Source organism: Pipistrellus hanaki (genome assembly GCF_964339955.1).
Source record: "Pipistrellus hanaki genome assembly, chromosome: 1".
Classification (NCBI taxonomy): Eukaryota; Metazoa; Chordata; class Mammalia; order Chiroptera; family Vespertilionidae; genus Pipistrellus; species Pipistrellus hanaki.
This window is the reverse complement of record NC_140503.1, coordinates 98,607,964-98,627,840: the sequence shown is the minus strand read 5'-3', so window position 1 is coordinate 98,627,840 and position 19,877 is coordinate 98,607,964. Positions and strand designations below refer to the sequence as shown.

The 19,877-nt window shown below is 50.3% G+C and overlaps 1 protein-coding gene across 1 annotated transcript in view; it reads right to left on the bottom strand.

Moving 5' to 3' along the window:
• Positions 1-12,466: 12,466 nt before the first annotated feature.
• SEMA7A (semaphorin 7A (JohnMiltonHagen blood group)) overlaps positions 12,467-19,877 on the bottom strand; it is a 28,658-nt gene continuing 21,247 nt past the window's right edge. Inside the window, exons 8-14 of the mRNA XM_084905770.1 lie at positions 19,396-19,580; positions 18,422-18,530; positions 18,141-18,339; positions 14,994-15,121; positions 14,625-14,779; positions 14,347-14,408; positions 12,467-14,056 (exon numbers count right to left, since the gene is read on the bottom strand). Coding sequence (XP_084761896.1) covers positions 13,695-14,056; positions 14,347-14,408; positions 14,625-14,779; positions 14,994-15,121; positions 18,141-18,339; positions 18,422-18,530; positions 19,396-19,580 — 1,200 coding nt within the window. The 3' untranslated portion in view covers positions 12,467-13,694. The remainder of the gene's footprint in view (positions 14,057-14,346; positions 14,409-14,624; positions 14,780-14,993; positions 15,122-18,140; positions 18,340-18,421; positions 18,531-19,395; positions 19,581-19,877) is intronic.

The following is a 19,877-nucleotide window of genomic DNA, read 5'->3' as shown; positions in this document are numbered from 1 at the left end:
TCTGCACTGAAGAGGTAGGTGCTCAGAAAAAGGCTAGTCTTAACAGAGACAGGCCCATGTGTTGAGGGTGATGGATGGAGGCAGGCTTCAGCCCAGATGCTGGGGCTTCCTGCTTGCACAACATCTTTCCCTGCACCCCTGTTATATGTGTTATATGGTTTTGACATGGAGAGACTAGGAAAGTTGGGCATTCCAGGAAAGCCCCTACATGCCCAGGAAATTTAAGTACTTGGCCAGGGCCTTATCCGGCCCATTGTCCTAAAAGGAAAGGAAAAGAACAAAGACCTTGCCACTATGACCATGACCTTCCCTAGGAATAGTCTCACTTCCTCCCTTACAGCCACCTCCCCTAGAACTTCCTGTGGTCTAGTCATCCCCTGTCCCCAGCACCCAGGAGGGTCATAAGGCATCTCAGCAGGACCACAGGGAAGGGGCATCAAATGGAGGAGGGGCTGGAGACCTGGGCTAGTTCATCACTAAATCTACATCACATCTTCATGTTCCATTATCTGTGTTCACCTGAAGAGATTCCCTCTCTCTCTCTCTCTCTCTCTCTCTCTCTCTCTCTCTCTCTCTCTCTCTCTCTCTCCCCTCTCTTTCTCCCTCCCTCCCCCACCCTTGCAGTTCCTGTTACCCAGGGGCCCCACTAGATTCCTCAGATACCAGAGGGGGTTTCAGCCTAGGTCTTCAAGTTCTCAGTTGCCAGTGCCAGGGAGGCAGGGACAGCCTGGACATCAGCTGTGGGTTTGCCATGAGCTTGTGGACACAGAACGTTTCATAGCCTCCCTTCTCTGAGTATGTGGATAGGACCTGAGGAGTGAAAACTCTGTAGGAAGTGCACATGTGCACAGATGTGCGTGTCTGCATGTATGTATGTGTGATCAGGTCATGTGTGTGGTCCCCTATGTTATGTGTATACATGCTTGTTCTGTTGTGGGTGGCAGAAAAGGCACCAGGTGCTAAGTGGGGTCAGACTGGACCTGGGTCAGCTGAGTTCTTGAGTTCTGGCTAGGAAAGAATTCAGAGTCAAGACCAAGCTATAAGAAAACATTTATTTGGAAAATCAAAGAGATAAAAGTATTTTGTAGGTGAAATGGGCTTAGGAAACAAGTAATAAAGGTAAAGGAAGGGCCCTAGGGTTTAGGAGTGAGGAAGGTAAAGGTCATGCAGGCCTGAGGAAATGGTGAGGGGAAAAGCACAGGTGTTCTCCTAGGAGGGAGAGGGTGCTGGGTTTTCTGTCGTAAGGGTTTTAAGGGTGGAGAGTTTAGGGGAGGTCCCAGGGGAAAATCTCAATAGAATGTTCAGCAGCTTTCCAAGTGTCCTTTCAGGGTCTAGGTCTCCACTGATTGATTGGTGGTCAGGGCAGCAGATTATTATCTGATGCCCTGAGGTCAGCCATGGGGGTCACTTGTCTGGTTTTGCTGCTTTTCTGGGCCTGAAGTTGACATACTACTGAGGTCTAGATGTTATCTCTAGGGAGGAAAGGTCTGCGGGTTCAAACCCCATGACCAGTGATCTGCTAGAGAAGGAAAGGTCACCCTGGGGGTGAGGCCTCACCCTACAATTGTCCTTTGCCAGGCATCTGGGGCTTTCCACCCTGGTGACCTTCCAAACCTGGTCTATCATCCTGGCTTTGCTCATGTCTATCTAACTGTCTACCATAGTTCCATGTGAGTGAACACAAGAGAACAAGTCACAGAGAGAATTGGGAGGGACATGAAGAGACAAAGAGACCAACAGAGAAGAAATCAGACTGAGACAAAAGTATTGATAGAGATAGAGAACCCCACAATTCCAATAGCCCTCCTCCTATTACACCTGTATTTCTGTCCATGATTGAGGTGGGCTCAGAGGAGGTGGTTAGGCAGCAGAAAAGGCTGTATCAAGTCCAGGAAGTCACATGCCACACCTCCCCACTCACACAGCCAAGGGCTGTAGTTTTCTCATGCCGAGAAATGGCTCTCAGGTCCCAAGGATCTCTCCAGGGTACAGAGGAGCTCCAGGTGTCTCTGAGCTTTGAGGTGGCTGGGGGAGGGGAGCCACCTCTGACAGGCCCCAGAGCCAGAACCAAATGTCCTAAGATTGTCTAACTCTCCACAGTAGGCCAATGTGCACTCTGAGGAGGGCTCATATGTGCTTAGAAATGAGGGGTCTAGTGGATGAGAAAAACTCAAGAATCTGAAAACCTCCCAAACACCTACATTTTAGCCAAGAAGCATCTAGTTCACACCCACTCCTTCTTCCTTGGGGGAGGGTGCTGTGTGGAGACAGAAAGAGGCAAGAATCCTGGGTTCTAGGCCAGATTCTGATGGACCAGATAGCTCTGGGCAAGAAGCTCCCTTCCTCTGGCCTCATTCCCCATCTGTCTACTGGGGAAATTGGGAACAATAATGCTCAAACTGGCACTCTGCCACCAAGGGTTGTGGTCAGCCTACCAGGAGATGCTGGGGCTAGAAGGGGCTTTGGTAATAGAACCCCCAGCACCAGCTGTGGAAATAACCACCCTATGAACTCAGTGTTTCCTACAAAGTAACCACCCAGAAGAGGAAAGTATGATTTCCGATGTCCTCACTTCCTGCAGCTGGGACCCTGATCAGTTCGGAGTGGAGAAATTGTCATGGGTTAACTGTCACCTGTACATTCATGCTTGCCACCAGGAAGCGCTCCATAGAGTGGCCCCAACTCCCTGCTTCACTCAGACCAGGATGTGCCTCCAACAGTGATGGCCCGACCTCAGGATGAGGAGCTGGGTCCCAGCTGGGTATCAGGATTTGGAGGCTCTGGCCCCAGCTCTGCCAGATGCTCCATGTTGCCTTGAGGACATTCTTTCTAAGGGCCCGGTGAGTAGGCCTGCTTGCCCACCCACAGCCCTGATGAGCAGACAGGAAGTCCCAAAGCTCAGATCTGGAAGGCACCAGGGCTGCCCACAAATCAGAGGTGTAGAAGGTCCAAAGTGAGGAGCCCTGGCACTGAGAGTTCCCATTGGTTCTATAGGTGGTATGGACAGAACAGCAATAGTTCAACCTTGAGGGGAGGGGAGAGGAAGGATCAGATCTGAATGAGAATGGCAGTTCCCTTCCTGTGAAGCACAACAAATATGTCCAGAAGACCCATGCATGTGCCAGCAGACCTGCCCTAGTGCCTTCCAACCTGTGCCTGGTCCCACCACTCCATCCTGTTCAACAAGCCCTTCCAAAGGACTAGCCAACTGCCATGGTCTGTCCACTTGGTTTTGTGTATGCTGGTTCTGTTACCCGACAAGGGACCTAGCTCTGAGCAGATGTGTCTAGGTCCGGCCAATAGTATGGAGATTCTTTTTTTTTTTTAATTGTTTATATTGACTAATTGTTTATATTGATTTTTTTACAGAGAGGAGGAGAGAGGGATAGAGAGCTAGAAACGTCGATGAGAGAGAAACATCAACCAACTGCCTCTTGCACACCCCCTACCAATGCACATGCCCTTGACCGGAATCAAACCTGGGACCTTTCAGTCCGCAGACTGACGCTCTACCACTGAGCCAAACTGGTTTCAGCAGTATGAAGATTCTTGACTTCATGTAGGAAAGATTTCACAACACAAGTCCAGGTGACTATGGGTACATTTATTAAAGCTGGGAACAGTAAAGCAAGGAAGGGCTTCGCATAGAAGTAACAGGAGAGCCTAGGCTGGGCTGCCCTACTTAGCTGGCTAGGAAGTCAGAAAAAAGGGGCCTTAGGGATAGGTTCTGGGGTTTGGCCCTGGGACAAGCTTGCTGCTCTGGTTGCAAATCTCATGAGGACCTTTAGAATTTAGGAGATGTAGGCCTGTGGTGGGAGAAGTGGGGGAAGAAGAAGGGGAAGTGAATGGAGCAAGAGTGCTCCACAGAGGGAGAGACGCTGGGTCTTCCATCCTAAAAGCCTTTTTCTTTTTTAAGTTTTATTGATTTTTAGAGAGAGGAACACTACCAGTTTCCTTCCACACAAGCTCCGACTGGGGATTGAACCCACAACCTGGGTATGTGCCCTGACCAGGAATCTAATCTGCCACCTTTTGGTGTACAACTGAACCACACCAAGCAGAGCCTAAAAGCTTTTAAGGGTTGGAATCTTAGGGGAGGTCCCAGGGGAGGATCTCAATAGCTTTCCAGGTGGCTCCTTTGAGGGTCATGGTCTCCACTGATGGATCAATTCCAGGGCAGGGAGTCATTAGTTATTGCAGCTGGTCCCGGCTTCACTCACCTGGTTATACTGCTTTTCTGGGCCTCAGAAATACAACTGAGGCCTAGATGGTATCTCTAGGGAGGTGGACTTCTGTATCTGCTGTAAATTGCTCAGCCAATTAGTTCAGCTATCTGTATCAGTTTCCCTATTTTGCTTGCCTTGGCTCTCTGCCTGGAACTCCCTCACCCCACCTCTACATCTGGCTAATATCCATCCCATCAAGAGCAGGATAGTGGATAGAGCCTGGGATTTGGTGGTCCAGGGGATCAGAGTCCACTCTGCTTAGGAGGGCAGGGCAATAGGCAGACTTTCAGCAGACCTTACAGTGGGAGCACTGAGTTCAGGATCCCAAGGGGCCAGTCAGGGTTGGTGGTTGAGACAGGACTATGCAGACAGGCTGGGCTTTGGAGGAGCTGGCAGGCATAGGGCCCATCTCAAAGAGGGCAGCTGTGGGGGAGGCTGGAACTGCAGAGTATTTTTTAGGCTCCTGCTGGATGGGTGAGACAAGGATGCTATGGGCTACAGCCTTGCTCAATGGGGAAAGACTTAAGGTAGTCTTGCTTTTCCCAGGAACTTAAGGTCTCCAGAGCTTACTGTTTTGTCCCTAGGGTTAAGGGTTAGGGTCAGAATGTGAACAGGAAGCATCCTCAGCAACCCTCAGGCATGCAAATGCACTTGAGAGGTGATTTCCATATCATTTCCAGGCTGCCCTGCTTCCTCATGAGAAGAAACAGAAAGTCCCCTTTCAGAGGACCCTCTAGGGAGCAGTGTATTCAGCAGAGTCCATCTCCAGCTACCATCTCCTGGGTATCAGGAGAGTCCCCAGAGGGTGATACCAGCTCTAAAATCAGAAAGCACACACAGGGGATTTTTGCATGATGCTGGAACTACTACATAGGCTCAGAGTAGCAAATACAGTCCATCTGGGGGACCCTGAAAAGCAATGTTTATGAGGATTCATTCATTCATTATACAAATAATTACTGAGCATCTACTATGTTCCAGACACTATTTAGATGTAGATTTAGCTGTGAATAAAAAAAGGACAAAATTTTCTGCCCTGGTGGGAGAAAGATATATGAGCCACACAGATACTTTTAAATGTTCTAGCAGCCACATGAAATAGAAATGAAAAGAAACAGACAACCAAGATGGCGGCATGGGTAAACACCTGAACTTGCTCTCGAGTACAACTATATCAAAACTACAACTAAAAGACAAAACGAATATCATCCGGAAACACAGGAAGGCTGGCTGAGTGGAAATTCTACAACTAGAAGGGAAGAGAAAAGCACATTGAGTCTGGTAGGAGGTCCAGAGGTGTGAAAGTCTAGAGTTACAGAGGCACACACGAAAGGGGCTAGCCATGTCTTTTTCAATCAGGAGAGATATATAAGCTCCCAACTGCTCTGAAGCCCAGTTCCAGGTGAGATTCTGGGGACCCAGACTCAAACAGAAACTGACTGTCTGGCATCAGGCCAGAATGTGAGGGTGGCTTTCTCTCAGAGGTGCTTGCAGCAGATCATTGTTCCTGCAATGTGCCACAGGATACAGAGACCTGGGGGCCTCTTCGGGGCAGGGCTGATGGGCAGCCATTGCTGTTTGCTTTGCCCTGGTGAGTCCCTGAGACCCCACCCCACCCAATTTACAACCCCACCCAAGCTGTGCACAGAGGTTTTTGCATATGAATGGCCTGACCTTTTGCAACTCAAAATTACCTAACAAACTGCAACTGGGTCAAAGAGCCCCAGTGCTTCCAAAAGAAGGCCCAAGGCTCCACAGCAGTTTGCATGCTTCACAGCAAGTCCTCATCTAGGCACCTCCAAACCCCAAACAAAGAAGAGGAATCTACAGATCTGTCTGTTGCTTCTGCTGGGTGGCCTCAGGCAGTGGCTGACTTTGCACCTCCTTGGAGATTCAAGAGCCAGTGTACCCAGGGGTCAGAGTAGAATCATCCAGATTACAACTACTCAGATCCATAGCGACTCACTCAGGGGGCAGATTCAGTGAGCACCAAAGTGCCACTAAAGCAAGTCCTGCTCCATAAGGGTGTCTCCAGCACAGAAGTTCTTCCATCATAGACACAGCTGATCCTCACAGCCAATTGGCCTGGAGGAAAATTGCTCCCAGTGATGCCAATAACAATCAAGGCTTAACTACAACAAGACTGTGCACACAGCCCACAAAGAGGTGCACCAAGAGTTGTCTACCACAGGTAATTAAGAAGGCTGAGCCACTGAGCCCTACAGGACACCTAGCACACAAAGCCACTCTATCAACACAGGGAAGCAGCCAAAATGCAGAGACAAAGAAACATGTCACAAATGAAAGAAATGGAGGAAAGCAAACTACTGGATATAGAGTTTAAAACTACGGTTATATGTTACTCAAGAATCTTTTAGAAACCTCCGAGAAATATAGTGAGACCCTCAAGGATATGAAAAAGGACCAATTAGAAATTAAGCATACACTGACTGAAATAAAGAATAATATACAGAAATCCAACAGCAGACTAGAGAATCATAAGAATCAAGTCAAAGATTTGAAATATGAAGAAGCACAGAACACCCAACTGTAAAGGCAAAAAGCAAAAAGAATAAAAAAATATGAAGATAGTGTAAGGAACCTCTGGAACAACATCAAGTATACCAACATCAGAATTATGGGGGTACCAGAAGAAGGGAGAGCAAGATACTGAAAACCTATTTGATGAAATAATGACAGAAAATTTCTCCCACCTGGTGAAAGAAATAGACTTACAAGTCCAGGAAGCACAGAGAACCCCAAACAAAAGTAATCCAAAAAGGACCATACCAAGACATATCATAATTAAAATGCCAAGGGCAAAAGACAAAGAGAGAATATTAAAAGCAGAAAGAGAAAAACAGTTAATTACCTACAAGGGAGCACCCATACGATTGTCAGCTGATTTCTCAACAGAAACTATGCAGGCCAGAAGGGAGTCGCAATAAATATTCAAAGTGATGAATAGCAAGAACCTACAACCAAGATTACTCTACCCAGCAAAGCTATCATTTAGAATTGAAGGCCAGATAAAGAGCTTCACAGATAAGAAAAAGCGAAAGGAGTTCATCACCACCAAATCAGGATTATATGAAATGATGAAAGGTATTCATTATGAAGAGGAAGAAGAAGAAAAAGGTAAAGATAAAAATTATGAACAACAAAGTGACAACAAATACATATCTATCAACAAGTGAATCTAAAAATAAAGTGAATAAAAAAATCTGAGAAACAGAATAAACTGGTGAATATAATAGAATCAGGGGCATAGAAAGGGAGTGGACTGACAATTCTTGGGGGGCAGGGGGTGTAGGGAGTTCAGGAAGAGACAGGACAAAAATCATACACCTATGGACGAGGACAGTGGAGGTGGGGTAAGGGCAGAGGGTAGAGTGGGAACCGGTTGGAGGGAAGCTATGGGGGCGGGGGGAATAGGAACAGCTGTAATAATCTGAACAATAAAGATTTATTTAAAAAAAGAAAAGAAATGAAAAGAAACAAATAAGATTAACAATTACAATAGTTTACTTACCACAATATATCTAAAACATTTTAATGTCTGTGTAATCAATATAACCATTTATTAATAAGATAAACTTTTTTTCATATTATGTCTTCAAATCTCAATCAGTAGACCTTGGAGAATGCAGTTTCAGAGGACATCACTTACTGGAGAAAGGACGATTGATTAGTGATGTCTGCTATGAGCATGGACATGTCTGGGAGCTGGGTAAAGTTGCAGGCCATGTGCTTGCCCCTGTGTTATAAGCCTGACCCCAAGCATGTGTTTTCTTCCTCCAGCTACCCTCTCCTGGGTATCAGGAGAGTCTCTACAGCCCTTTTGAGCCCATTCATTTTGCCCAATGTGAAAAAACTGCCAGTCTGCCTTCTGGGACTTGAATGAGTTCTGGCATGGGCACCATCCTCCAGAAAGTCACCACCACACTAAGAGGGCAAGTGCCTCCTGGGTGCGGTCCCATGTTCCTTCCTTCACTCTGGGAATGTGGGTTTCGTTTTGTTTTTGTTTTTTCCCCAAGGCCTTTTTCACAATGTTAACCAATACCAACATAAAAGTGTTTCCTGAGCCTAAGTTAGCCATTCCAGCCCCATTTCATCAACCCACATCTGCAAACCTCCTGGCCAGAACCCTTACTGGAATGGCCCAACCCAGATTCTTCATTTGCTTTTCCAGACAATGAGGCTAAAATTGGACTGTGTAGGCAGCCGGAAAGGCTTGGAATGGGGGAGGGGTGAGCTTGCAGTGAGGCAGGAAAGGATGAGGTGTGAGAAAAATTGGATCCCAGGCCCCATCATCCATATTAGCATTGTCATCATCATCCACCCACCCGCTGCTCAAAACTCTTTAATTGCTCCCTTTAAATGGCAGGATAAAGATCTAGGGCCTTAGCTCCCAAGAGCTGGAACAAACTTATTCAATCTCACTCCCAGATACTCTTCCCTCTTTCATCTTATTCATTCATTCAATAAGAATGTATTCCAGCCAAAACCGATTTGGCTCAGTGGATAGAGCGTCAGCCTGCGGACTGAAGGGTCCCGTGTTCAATTCAGGTCAAGGGCGCGTACCTTGGTTGCAGGCACATCCCCAGTGGGGGTGTGTGCAAGACGCAGCTGATCGATGATTCTCTTCCATCGATGTTTCTAACTCTCTATCCCTCTCTCTCTTCCTCTCTGTAAAAAATCAATAAAATATATTTTTTTAAAAAGAAAGAAAGAAAGAAAGAAAGAAAGAAAGAAAGAAAGAAAGAAAGAAAGAAAGAAAAGAAAAAAAGAATGTATTCCAGATGATACCAAACTCAGGTTCGGCTACCTACAGCTTTAAAAGCCAATACTTGAGACACCGGTGCTTATATACGGAAAGATAGTTTATTCAAATGCTGGCAGCCTGAGAAGATGGCAGACTCCTGTCCTAAAGATCTTCAGCCCTGTCAGGTGTGCTCAATGGTTAGAGCACACCAAAGGGTCTGTGGTTTGATTTCTGGTCAAAGGCACATACTGGGAAAAGGAGCATGCAGGAGGCAACCAATTGATGTCTATCTCTCACATTGATGACTCACTCTCTCTCTCTCTCTCTCTCTCTCTCTCTCTCTCTCTCTCTCTCTTCCTCTCTTCTTCCCTTCCTCCCTCCCTTCAACTCTCTCTTTATATATAGTAAAAAAATATCCCTGGGTGAGGATTAACAACGAAAAAAAAGACCATCTTCACGTTTCAGTGCAGATGGAGGTTTTTATTAGGAGATAGGGAAAGCAGAACAAAAAAATCAGGGGAAAAGGGAGTTGAACATTTTTTATGTGTAAGTCAGCACAGTCCTGATGATTACCTCGAAATTGGTCCAGTTTTTATGAATGACCATCAACAAGTCTCCTAGAGCCAGAACATCCAGATACTGGAGTCAGCTTCCTTTGAACTCTTACACAAATATGCTGTTTATTTATGGTTACATATTAGTTAACAACTCGCCTTTTACAAAAACACTTTCTACAGAAACAAAATTAACAGAATGGAGGGGTGGGCTATATGGGCACTATTCTCAGTGATAGAGTTGCAGCTGTGACCAAACTGAGAAGTCTCTCTGTCTTCTTGGAGCTCATATTACTCCAGCCAAGCCCATAACGCTCCAAGCCCTTGCACACTCCCAGGCCTTGGCAAAGGCTGTTCCCTCTTCACTTCTTTAGTAACTTCCCTACCTGGGGGACTCAGCCCCTAACGCCCACCTTACCCTGATCTGCCCATGGGTTGGGTACCACCTGGGATCATCACACAGATGATCATCATCCAGTTCCACATACATATCTGCCTCCCCTACCAGGCTGTGAGGGTCTTGAGGGAAGGGGCTGTACCCCAGGACCTGATTCGAGATGCACCGGCCCCAAGGCTCCATTCCCTAACCCCAACTCAGGACTGAGCAGGAGAGGCATGGGGGGTCCAGGATGCTTCTGAAGAATGCCCTCTGCCTGGGATCATCCTACTCCTGGCACCCCAGGGGAAAGCCTCACAGGAGCAATGGCACAGAGTGCTTCCAGCATAGGCGGTGGAGGACTGAGGGAAGACAGGACGGAGAAGACAGGGGATGCACAGGGCTATGACAGACATCAGATCTGCACATGGAAGGGAATGTTAACAGCTTTCAATGGCAGGAAGAGCAAGCACTGGCCTTCCCCCAAGAGAAATAGGTTGGCAAGACATGGACCTACTCGAGGTAAGCCTTAGTGGCCCTTGAGATTTATGAAGTAAGGGAGACAGTTTCCCATTCCCTCTGGCTTGCTCAGGAAAGCTGAGCTTTGGTTTTTCAGTCCTGCTCCCTCTTCTGCATCTCCACTTCTCCCTGGTTTGGCGGGGAGGGGGACTGCAGAAGATGCACAAGACCGAGTGCAGAAGTCTGGGCCTGTGTCCTGGCCCTAGCCTGGCCCCTAAGAACCCAATATTGTTGCCATACTGTGTGGATCTCTGTGCCCCCAATCCCAGCCTAATGGCCTGGCACCCACTGTGCCCCAGGTCCACTGGGGTGCTTGTGTGTCATGTGAAAGCCAGAGGGAGGAAGGTTTGTGCTTGGCCACTTCGCTGGCTCATTCACATGGATTTATAAGGACTCATTCCATGCCTTCACGCACTCGGCTTCCTGGCCCCCTTTCCTTGACCCTGCTAGCGGTTCTCAACCTGTGGGTTGAACTGCTGCTGTAGAGCCTAAGACCATCAGAAAACAGATATTTACATTACGTACAATTCATAACAGTAGCAAAATTACAGTTATGAAGTAGCAACAAAAATAATTTTATGGTTGGGGGTCACCACAACATGAGGAGCTGTGTTAAAGGGTCGCAGCATTAGAAAGGTTGAGAACCACTCGTTTAGAGACTCGCTTGGGGGTGGGGAGAGCACAGGAAGCCCCTGTGCTGGTGTTGCATGGCTGAGCTGGGAAAACAGAGAGAAGAGACCAAGATAGAGACTCTGAACTCCTTCCAAGACAAAGTAAATTGGTCTTAGAACCCAGAACAGTGTGTCAGAGGGGCCCCAGAAGCCCTGGTCCTGCCCTTACTTCTTACATAAGGAGAATGAGGCTTAGGAAAGGCAATGTCTGCCTGGGATCATGAAAGGTGACAGCAGCCCAGAGTCTCTGGTCCCTCAAACTCCTGGACTCCTGGCTCCAGCACCGGCTGCCAGCTTGGGTGTGTGAGAGGAAAGAACCAGGCTGGCCCAGATCACAGGGCAGTGCAGTAGGTGGGGGCAATTCCAGCCCCGTGGGGTCTGTCAGAGCTGCCGGGAAGCTGGGCTCAGACTCAGAGAGAGCTGTCTCAAGTTCCATACCCCCCGCCCATAGTTACTGCTCAGGAAAACTCCCAGCAAAGCCCAAAAGGCACAGTCCCTGCCACAAGAGTTAGGTGAGAAGGGAATGAAGGAGAGTTGAGATAAAAATGGAGGGAGGCCCCTGAAGGACATCCAGGTTTCTCTTCGAATCTCCCACTCATCTACCCCTCATCCCTGGACCTGCCCACTCATACCCCTGGACAGCTTCCCCACCTCTCACCCCAACTTCAGGGGCCATTTTTCACACATCCTTCTGGGTTCTAAAATCTATTTGCTTTACCTTTGAGAAAATTCAAGAGCATCTATGTTTCAAATCTCACCCCAGCCCTGTCACTGCCTTGGGGTTGAAAGGTCAAGCTCCAGGCTAGCAAACAAACCCTGTCTACTATCCCTCTTTCCCCTCTGCATGCAGACCAACACCTACCCTGCCTGTTGGGCAGAGCCTGGAGTACCTCACCGCTTAGACACACCCTACAGCTGCCCTCTAGCCTTCTATCGTCACAAGTTATCCCATGGACTCTAGCTTACTCCCTAGAATGGGAACCTAGAAGGCAGGGAGGCCTGAGGCTGTTTCGCATGGCCAGGAAAGGCCAGGCCTGCCTGACAAGTATGGGAGGGAGGTTGGGAAGGGGGAAAGGTGAGAGGAGGTGGAGTGCAGGAGTTGTCTGGGCTCCAGGGTCAATGGCTTGGCAGGCATTGCACTGCTCAGGAGCATTGGATTCAGATCCTGCTCCTGCCTCTCACTAGCTGGGAGCCCTGCTTAGGGTGTCCTCCCCTCCAAGGTTCTATAGAGAGCACTAGTAGGGGGTTGAGGTGATGATCACACAGGCAGGAGGTGGAGTTACAAACAAGAGCCCTCACCCTCACCCTTACCCCCCCCCACCAGAATGACTTTGAAGGGAAGGAGCAGGCACAGGTAAATAAATAGCTTGTTTATTAGTAATATGTTACATCGTTAAAGTGCATTGAAAAGAGATGCAGTGACCAAAGCTGGAAGGTCGCCAGCCCCAGGCCCTGCCCGGGGCTGGCCAGACACCAGAGAAGGTCCAGCTCTCTGCTGAAATCCAGGGACAGGGTTGGGGCAGAGCTACCCACCTGGAGAGCTTGGCCCAGGCTGTCCCCACTGGAATTCACAGTTTAGCCTTAGTTATAGCATGTCCTGAGCTGAAGGTGGGAGGCTAGGAGCATGGAAGCACAGCCCCTGAGGAAGGGGGCCCGCGCCCCAACCCCCAATGCCAAGGGCAGAGTCCTGGAACCTCCCCCAGAGGACCTGATTCCTATATGAACGTGTGAACCTAGGGCTCAGTTTTCTCCTTCATTCTCCCGTCTCCCTCACCCCACCCCCTCTCATAACCAACAGGGGGACTTGGACAATGTACCCCTCAGCCTGGGCTTCCAGGGCAGAGCCAGCTCATGCCATCTCCTTGAACCCATGCCACCATGTCCCTGGACTCTTATCCCATGCCCAAGAGCCTCAGGCTGGGACCCCCCACCCCCCACCCCATCCCTTTCCTGCCCCTCCCTTTCCCACCCACCCCGGGCATGTAGTTTTGGTATTTTCATACAGATGCAGTCGTAAGTAGCAGTACATGAAATAAGCCTAAGATAAAAATAGAGCCCTTTCCGTCCTCACGTCCGGAAAGCAAACATCCTTCAATAAACATGCAAGGAGGCTGCTTTAGTGGAACCCAGGGCTGGTGAGGGCCACAGAGGGCAGCCTGGGCCTGCAGGAACACCAACCAGCCCTGCAGTGGCAGGAGGGAGGATGAGGGGCCAGTTTGAGTATATAGAGCTTGAAGGTCCAGAAATGGGATCCCAGCTCCCCTTTCCCAACCCCTCTCTGGCCCACAGGCTCTTGGGCCAGAAGCATCACTGAATTCGGGCCAGTTTGAGGAAGAATTTTTGAAAAATAGTCTCCAGAAGACAAAGTCTTGGGCCATCAATGCCCCAGCTTCATAGCCAGTGCCTTCATTCTCCAGCCCCCACCACCCAGCAGCTGCCTGTGGCTGGTGTCCCCTGTCAAGCTATGCAGTCCCCCTGGAACCTTGGTGGGCAAGGAGCTCCCAGCCAGGTGGCTCAGGGCGTGAGACTTTTCTAGTGCCCCTGGACTGCAGAAGCCTACAACATGCCCAGCCCCAGGAGGCCCTAATGAACCAGTAGGCCAAGAATGAGTGTTGGCAGGACCCCCAGCCAGAGGGAGGCCAAAAGGGCATGGGCACAGCCCAGCAGATGCTGGGCCTTGGCCTCGTCCTCAGACAGCAGCTGCCAGTGCTGGGCCTTGCGGATGTAGGAGCCCTCCTGGGCCTCACAGTAGTAGTGACCATAGTGACCATCCGTGAGGTTCTCAATAAACAGGATGCAGTTGGGACTCTGGTGGCCAGGCTCGCAGCTCTGCTCCACCTTCTCTCCGTGGCGCCACCAGTAGGTGGCATGGCGGGACTCCATGGGGCAGCTCAGGTAGTAGCGAGAGTTCCGGGCTAAGGAGACCTTCTGAGGTGGGGCCTCATCTGGGAGGGATGGATACGCAACTGTGAGGAGGGGCTGAGAGCTCCCAGGACAGGCTTTGTCCTCCCCGAGGCCTCTAAGGTCAAAGCTTCTAAATGAACACAAGAATCTAAGCACCCACTCTCCTTATTCTCCCCTGCCTCCCTCACCCCACCCTTCTTATACCACCCCCACACCAAGGACTATCTGGGGCCCCCCAAGAATAGGCCAGCTTTCCCTCAGACAGAGAAATCGAGGCAAGGCTGTACCACCCTCATTGGACTGGGGTCCTAGGCAGGGCTAAATCAGGTACCTGGCTTTGGGTTGGGGCACTCCTTGTGTGGCTCATCTGGATTAATAGACTGCAGCACTGACCTGGAGTTGGGAAGAGAGAGGCTAAATAGACAGGAGGTTACACCTTGCCCTTTCCTGTCCTCATCCCTCACCCAGTATCTGCCACAGTGCCTACCAAGAGGAGGGTCCGGCCAGAATGGCTCAGTACCCAGCACTGATGCCTCCTGCAGCCTGTTTTCACCACCCCCACCCATGTGTCTATCTTCTCCCAGGGAGAAGGGGTCCCAGCCAACATACCTTTGGGAGCTAAAGATGGAGACACAGTGGCCCTGGTCCCAGCCACAGTATGGGTCTCGGGCCATGAGGCAGCCATGGCAGCCCCCACCATAGATGTCACACAGGTCCAGGGGCACCTGGCTCACCTCCCATTGGGAGCTTACATACAGTTTCCGCTGAAATGAGAGACTAAGTCAGACCAGGGCCCCCACCTCCAACACTGAGTTTTAAACTCCCAGGCCATGGCCGTCTACCCTACAGCCCAGAAGCTTTGAAAAGGACATGTGAATTGCATGCAAAAGAGCTCTGTCCTTAGCTGGCCATCACAGGGTGGCCTCATAGGGCAGGGCAGGGAGTGTGGAGGCTCACCCGGTCAGGGTGGAGGCTCACCCGGTCAGGGTCCAGTGACATGGCCTGGATGGCTGCCGCACGGCGGAAGGGCTGGATCTCCATGATGTTGAAGACGAGGCTGCGTTCCCACTCCTCTGACTTCACCACCTTGTGGATGGTACCTCTGTCTGTGGGTGGTGGGCAGAGGGTCAACAGATGGGCATCCCACCTGAGACAAGCAGCCTCCCTCTACATAGGACCAACCAGAGAAGACACGGGTGGGGAGGCCTGGGAAGTCATGGCTCAGGCAAGGGTCACTAGACTAGGTAAGGTGAGTGTGAGGGACTCGGGAGTCAGAGGGCAGCCCAGGAAGTTTCCAAGGCTGGCCCAGAGCTCCGGGAGGACCTGGGCAAGCTGGAGCATGAAGAACAGAACCAGCAGTCCTGCACACCCAATTAAAATGCTGACCCTTCATTACTTCTTTCCTCCACATCTCTGCTTGCGGGTATTATCTTCCCCACTTCCCAGATAAGGCAATGAGGCTCAGAAAGTCTAAGCAACTTGATCACACAGCTGTGACTACAACACAGAGATATCAGAATCTCACCCCTCAGCTTTTTCTATAACTGCCCTGCCTCCTGGACAACTTAAGGATGTGTTTTTCTTTAAATACACCTTTTATTTTGAAGTAATTTCAGATTTACATGAAAAATGCAAAGATAGCACAGAGATTTGCTATATACCATCCACCCAATTTCCCTTGATGCTACCATCTTATATAACTACTAGAGGCCTGGTGCACAGATTTCATGCATGGTAGGGAGGAAAGCTGGGGTGTGGGGGTACCTGTCCCTCAGCCCTGTTTGCACCCTGTCCAATCTGGAATCCCTCTCACAATCCGGGACCGCTGGCTCCTAACCACTTACCTACCTGCCTGATCGCCTCTAACTGCCTCTGCCTGCTGCCCTGATGCCCCTAACTGCTCCCCTGCCAGCCTGGTCACCCCTAACTGCCCTCCCCTGCAGGCCTGATTGTTCCTAATTGCCTCTGTCTTGGCTCCTGCCACCATGGCTTTGTCTAGAAGGACATCTGGACTAATTAGCACATTACCATTTTATTAGTATAGACTAGAGGCCTGGGCATGAATTCATACACAGGTGGGGTTCAGCTGGCCCACCCTGATTGGGCCGGGCTGGCAGCGGGGAGGGGCCATGGCGGTTGGCTGGCCTGCCATGCCCCTGGTCAGGACTTGGGGCCCAATTGGGGCCCAAATCAGGCTGGTTGGCTGCCTCAGTGTGCGCCATAGCCATTGGTTGTTCCACCGTTCCAATCACTGGGCATATATATATATATATATATATATATATATATATATATATATATGTATATGTATGGCACATTCATCACAACTGAGCAGTATAGTATTATTAACTCAACTACAGACTTTACTGGGATTTAATGTTTTTGTTTTGTTTCAGGATCCAATCCAGGACTCTACATTGTATTTAGTCTTATGAAATTTTTATAAAATCTAAAAAGAATCTTAGATTCTGGACAGGGATTCCAAGGTCACATAATAGCTGCCTGCCTCCAAGGTCAGTGCTCTATTCATTCACAACTGTTGGGGGTCTAATGGGCATCCTGACCCCTGGATCCTTCCAATCCCACACCACCTTCAGTCCCAGTTTCTAGAATAGCCTCCCTTCCTCTCAATTCCCCAGGGCATTGTTTGTTCCAAAACAACAGTCAGATACAAAGATGGTTGCTTGCCTAAGACATGTCTTTTAGTTCTGTGATGCCTCTTGTAGGATCTGGGATGTGGCCCAATGCTTCTTTGGCCTGACAAGCTCCCAGCCCACTCACAGCCCTTCACTTACTTCCACAACAGCCCAGTGAGAGCCTCCCATAGTTTCTCCCAGCTGTGAGAGCCTCTTGTGCCCTTCAGAGGGCTCAGAAAACTCTATTTCTTATCTGGCTCCGATTCTTCCTGCTAAAGGTTCCAAATGGCACCTCTCCTACAGCCCTCAGGGAGAACCAAGATAAGTACCCTCATCATTCAAGTGTGCTCACCTCCCAAGTCTGCAGGAAAAGAATCCACGGTTCCCTTGGCCTAGGCCCCACCCTTCTGTCCTTGGTTCCTGTTCCTAGTTCCCCATTGTTTGACCTCTCCTCTGCTGTACCCCAGTGCCTTGTCTGACTGCAGCAGCTAGGTCAGCCACTACTGGAGCAGAGCAAGGACAAGAGCCCATCGATACAGCCAAGATGAATGGAGGAACAAAGAGGTGTGATCTCAGGACCTGGAAACCAGACCCTGCCCCATGGGAACTGATGTGGCCACTGTGGCCCTGAGAAGATCCCAAGATGAAGCAACAGCAGAAATCACACAGGAGGGGTCGGGGCTGAGTCCTGGAGCCCAGGTGCTAGCATCCTGGGGAAACACTGCCCTTTTTGATGGCATCACTGCTCACCTGGTCTCAAAGAAATGCTGTAGCCTCTCTACACTGATCTCCATGTTCACTCTCAGGAGTCCCCTTTGCCCACAACTGGGACCAGGAAGCTGCCATAAACCTGCTCAGGGCTGGCTCTTCCATGGCCAGTGGCTTCTTGGAATGCAGGTGTATCTCCCAGGGCATTCCACCCAGCTCAGGGCTCAGCCAGACACTGCTCTCCTTGGGAAGAGGAGTCTCTGCAAGACTGCAAAGGCTCTGCTTCCTGGAAACCCTTCCTCATGTCTCATTAAATACTGTGCATCCCACATCAAATGTTTCCTCTAACCTGCATAATCCCAAAGACAGGGAACAGGGTTTGATTTCCTCATTCTGTCTAGTAGGTGCCCACAGGATACCCAGTGACCAGATCCTTCCTCCTGGCTTTCCACATCTCTTCCTCCCAGCTTCATGAATCAGATATCAGAACCAAACCTGCACCTGGCTTTGCTCAGACTGGCCACCTTTCTGCCCTTGGAATCCTGGAACCTGCTCTCCTCCCACCCAAGGATGCCTTCCCCTCTTCGCCTCTGCCCCCACCTCCTCTAGAAAGCCCTTCCTGCCTGATTCTTCCACAGCCAAACATACTAACTCCTGACAGCTCTCATTCAATTCTTCCTTCCAGGTATAACGATCCAACCACATGTTAATTACGTTATTATTTATACTTTTCACACCCATTTTCACAAGGCCGACTAGGGGTCATGGGGTAGTCTCTCACCTGTAGTTAGGTAAAGCACATGAAAGGTCTCCCCGTTGCTGGCGTGCATGCGGTGGACAACTACTTTCTGGTAGTGGTACTTAGAGTGAAACAGTGGTGTCTTCAGAGGCCCCATGGGCTCCACCCTCTGTGCTACTTCAGGGTGACTGTCGGCCACCTGGAAGGTCTCTGTGGGTATCGGCTTCCGGCCTGGGAGGCACTGGACAAGAAGAGTAGGCCCAGGTCAGTGGGTGGCTGGGAAGTGGGGTGGGGCCTGGGTCATGGCAGATGTCAGTGCTCACCTTGCCAGGCCGAGGGGTGGGAAGGCCTGTGTGGTAGCCTTTGAGTGAGGAAGTACGGAAGACCTTGTCAATGTCACCAAGGGAATATACACAGACAGCTGAGTAGTTCCTGGAGGGACACAAAGACTACCTCAGTGAGGGGCCCAGTACTCACCCACCTCCATTCACTCAGGCCAGCTCAGCACCATACAGGGCACAACTAAAGCATTCTAACTAAGCTCCCCAGCCTACGAGCTCCATGAAGACAGGGACTACCCTAGGGGCCAAGACCAATGCCTAAGAGTCATCAGCCACCATTGAAGGCAGAAAGGAGAAAGAGAAATTCCACCTAATTCTTTCTGCTGCGATCTAAAACCACAACCTGACGGGACCACAGGACTCAGGGGCCAGCGCCAGAGCAGAAGGGTCCCCGTGTGCATCCCGCGGGCAGCTCCCCTGCCTCTCTGGACACAGCTGCAGGATGCTGACGCCCACGGCCACACCACACACCCTCCCCGCCAGGTGGGTCCACCCACATGGGAGCCACAGAGCAGGGTGTTGGCTTCCCTACCCTCTCCCAACTCCCCCCACACCCAACACGTTTGCCTGCCTTATTTTCAATCAATGGGAGTGGTTAAGAGATGTGAATTACCAGGTGCAGGCAGTGTCTGAATGGTGTGAGAGCACCCTATGAAGCCTCAGCAGCCTTTTTCCAGGGCCCACCACCCACTCTGGGCACGCAGCTGGTAGACACACAGGCACTGCCATGAACATGTATACAGTACATGCATGTACACTAGTTGTACAAACTCAGAAACATACCAGCACAAAAATCTCTCCAAACGCTGACTGTGTCCACTCCAGGCCCGGCAACAACCCTGCCCCCTGGCATCCCTGCTCATCATCAGCTACCCCCTCAGGTGGGCCCAAGCCCTCTAATCCCTACTAGACACGTAACTAATGCCAGACTCAGCCCCAGGACAAGGGTCACTCACCAAGGGTTGGAGAAAACACCATAGACCCTAGTGTCCCTCCACTGGCCATTAGGGTCAGGGAGTAGGAAGACATCCTGTAGCCTGTTGAAGTTCTTGTTGGTGAGGGGGTCGCTGCACACCAGCATGGCCTTCAGGAAGGTATTCCACTTGGAGACCGACAGCGAACTCTCACCACCCTGGTCCCCCTGAAAGGGTGGAGGGAAAAGGAGGCCCCTCAGTACCCCCTGGGCACCTGATGTCAGGAATGTCAGCACCAGACTTCAGAGGAGGAAGGTAGGCTCTGAAAGGGGCAGGGACCTGCCAGGGGACCAGGGAGAGGTGCCCCATGACTCAGGCCAGGTTCCTGAGCCAGGCTCCAGCTAGAAGGCCTGGCTGACTGAGGGCACAGGGCCATCAGTGGGGACCTGCAGGGTGAGGGTGTTAGGTCTGTCCCTACAGAGCAGATGGACTCAGACACACATTTGTCCATTCTCACACATGCA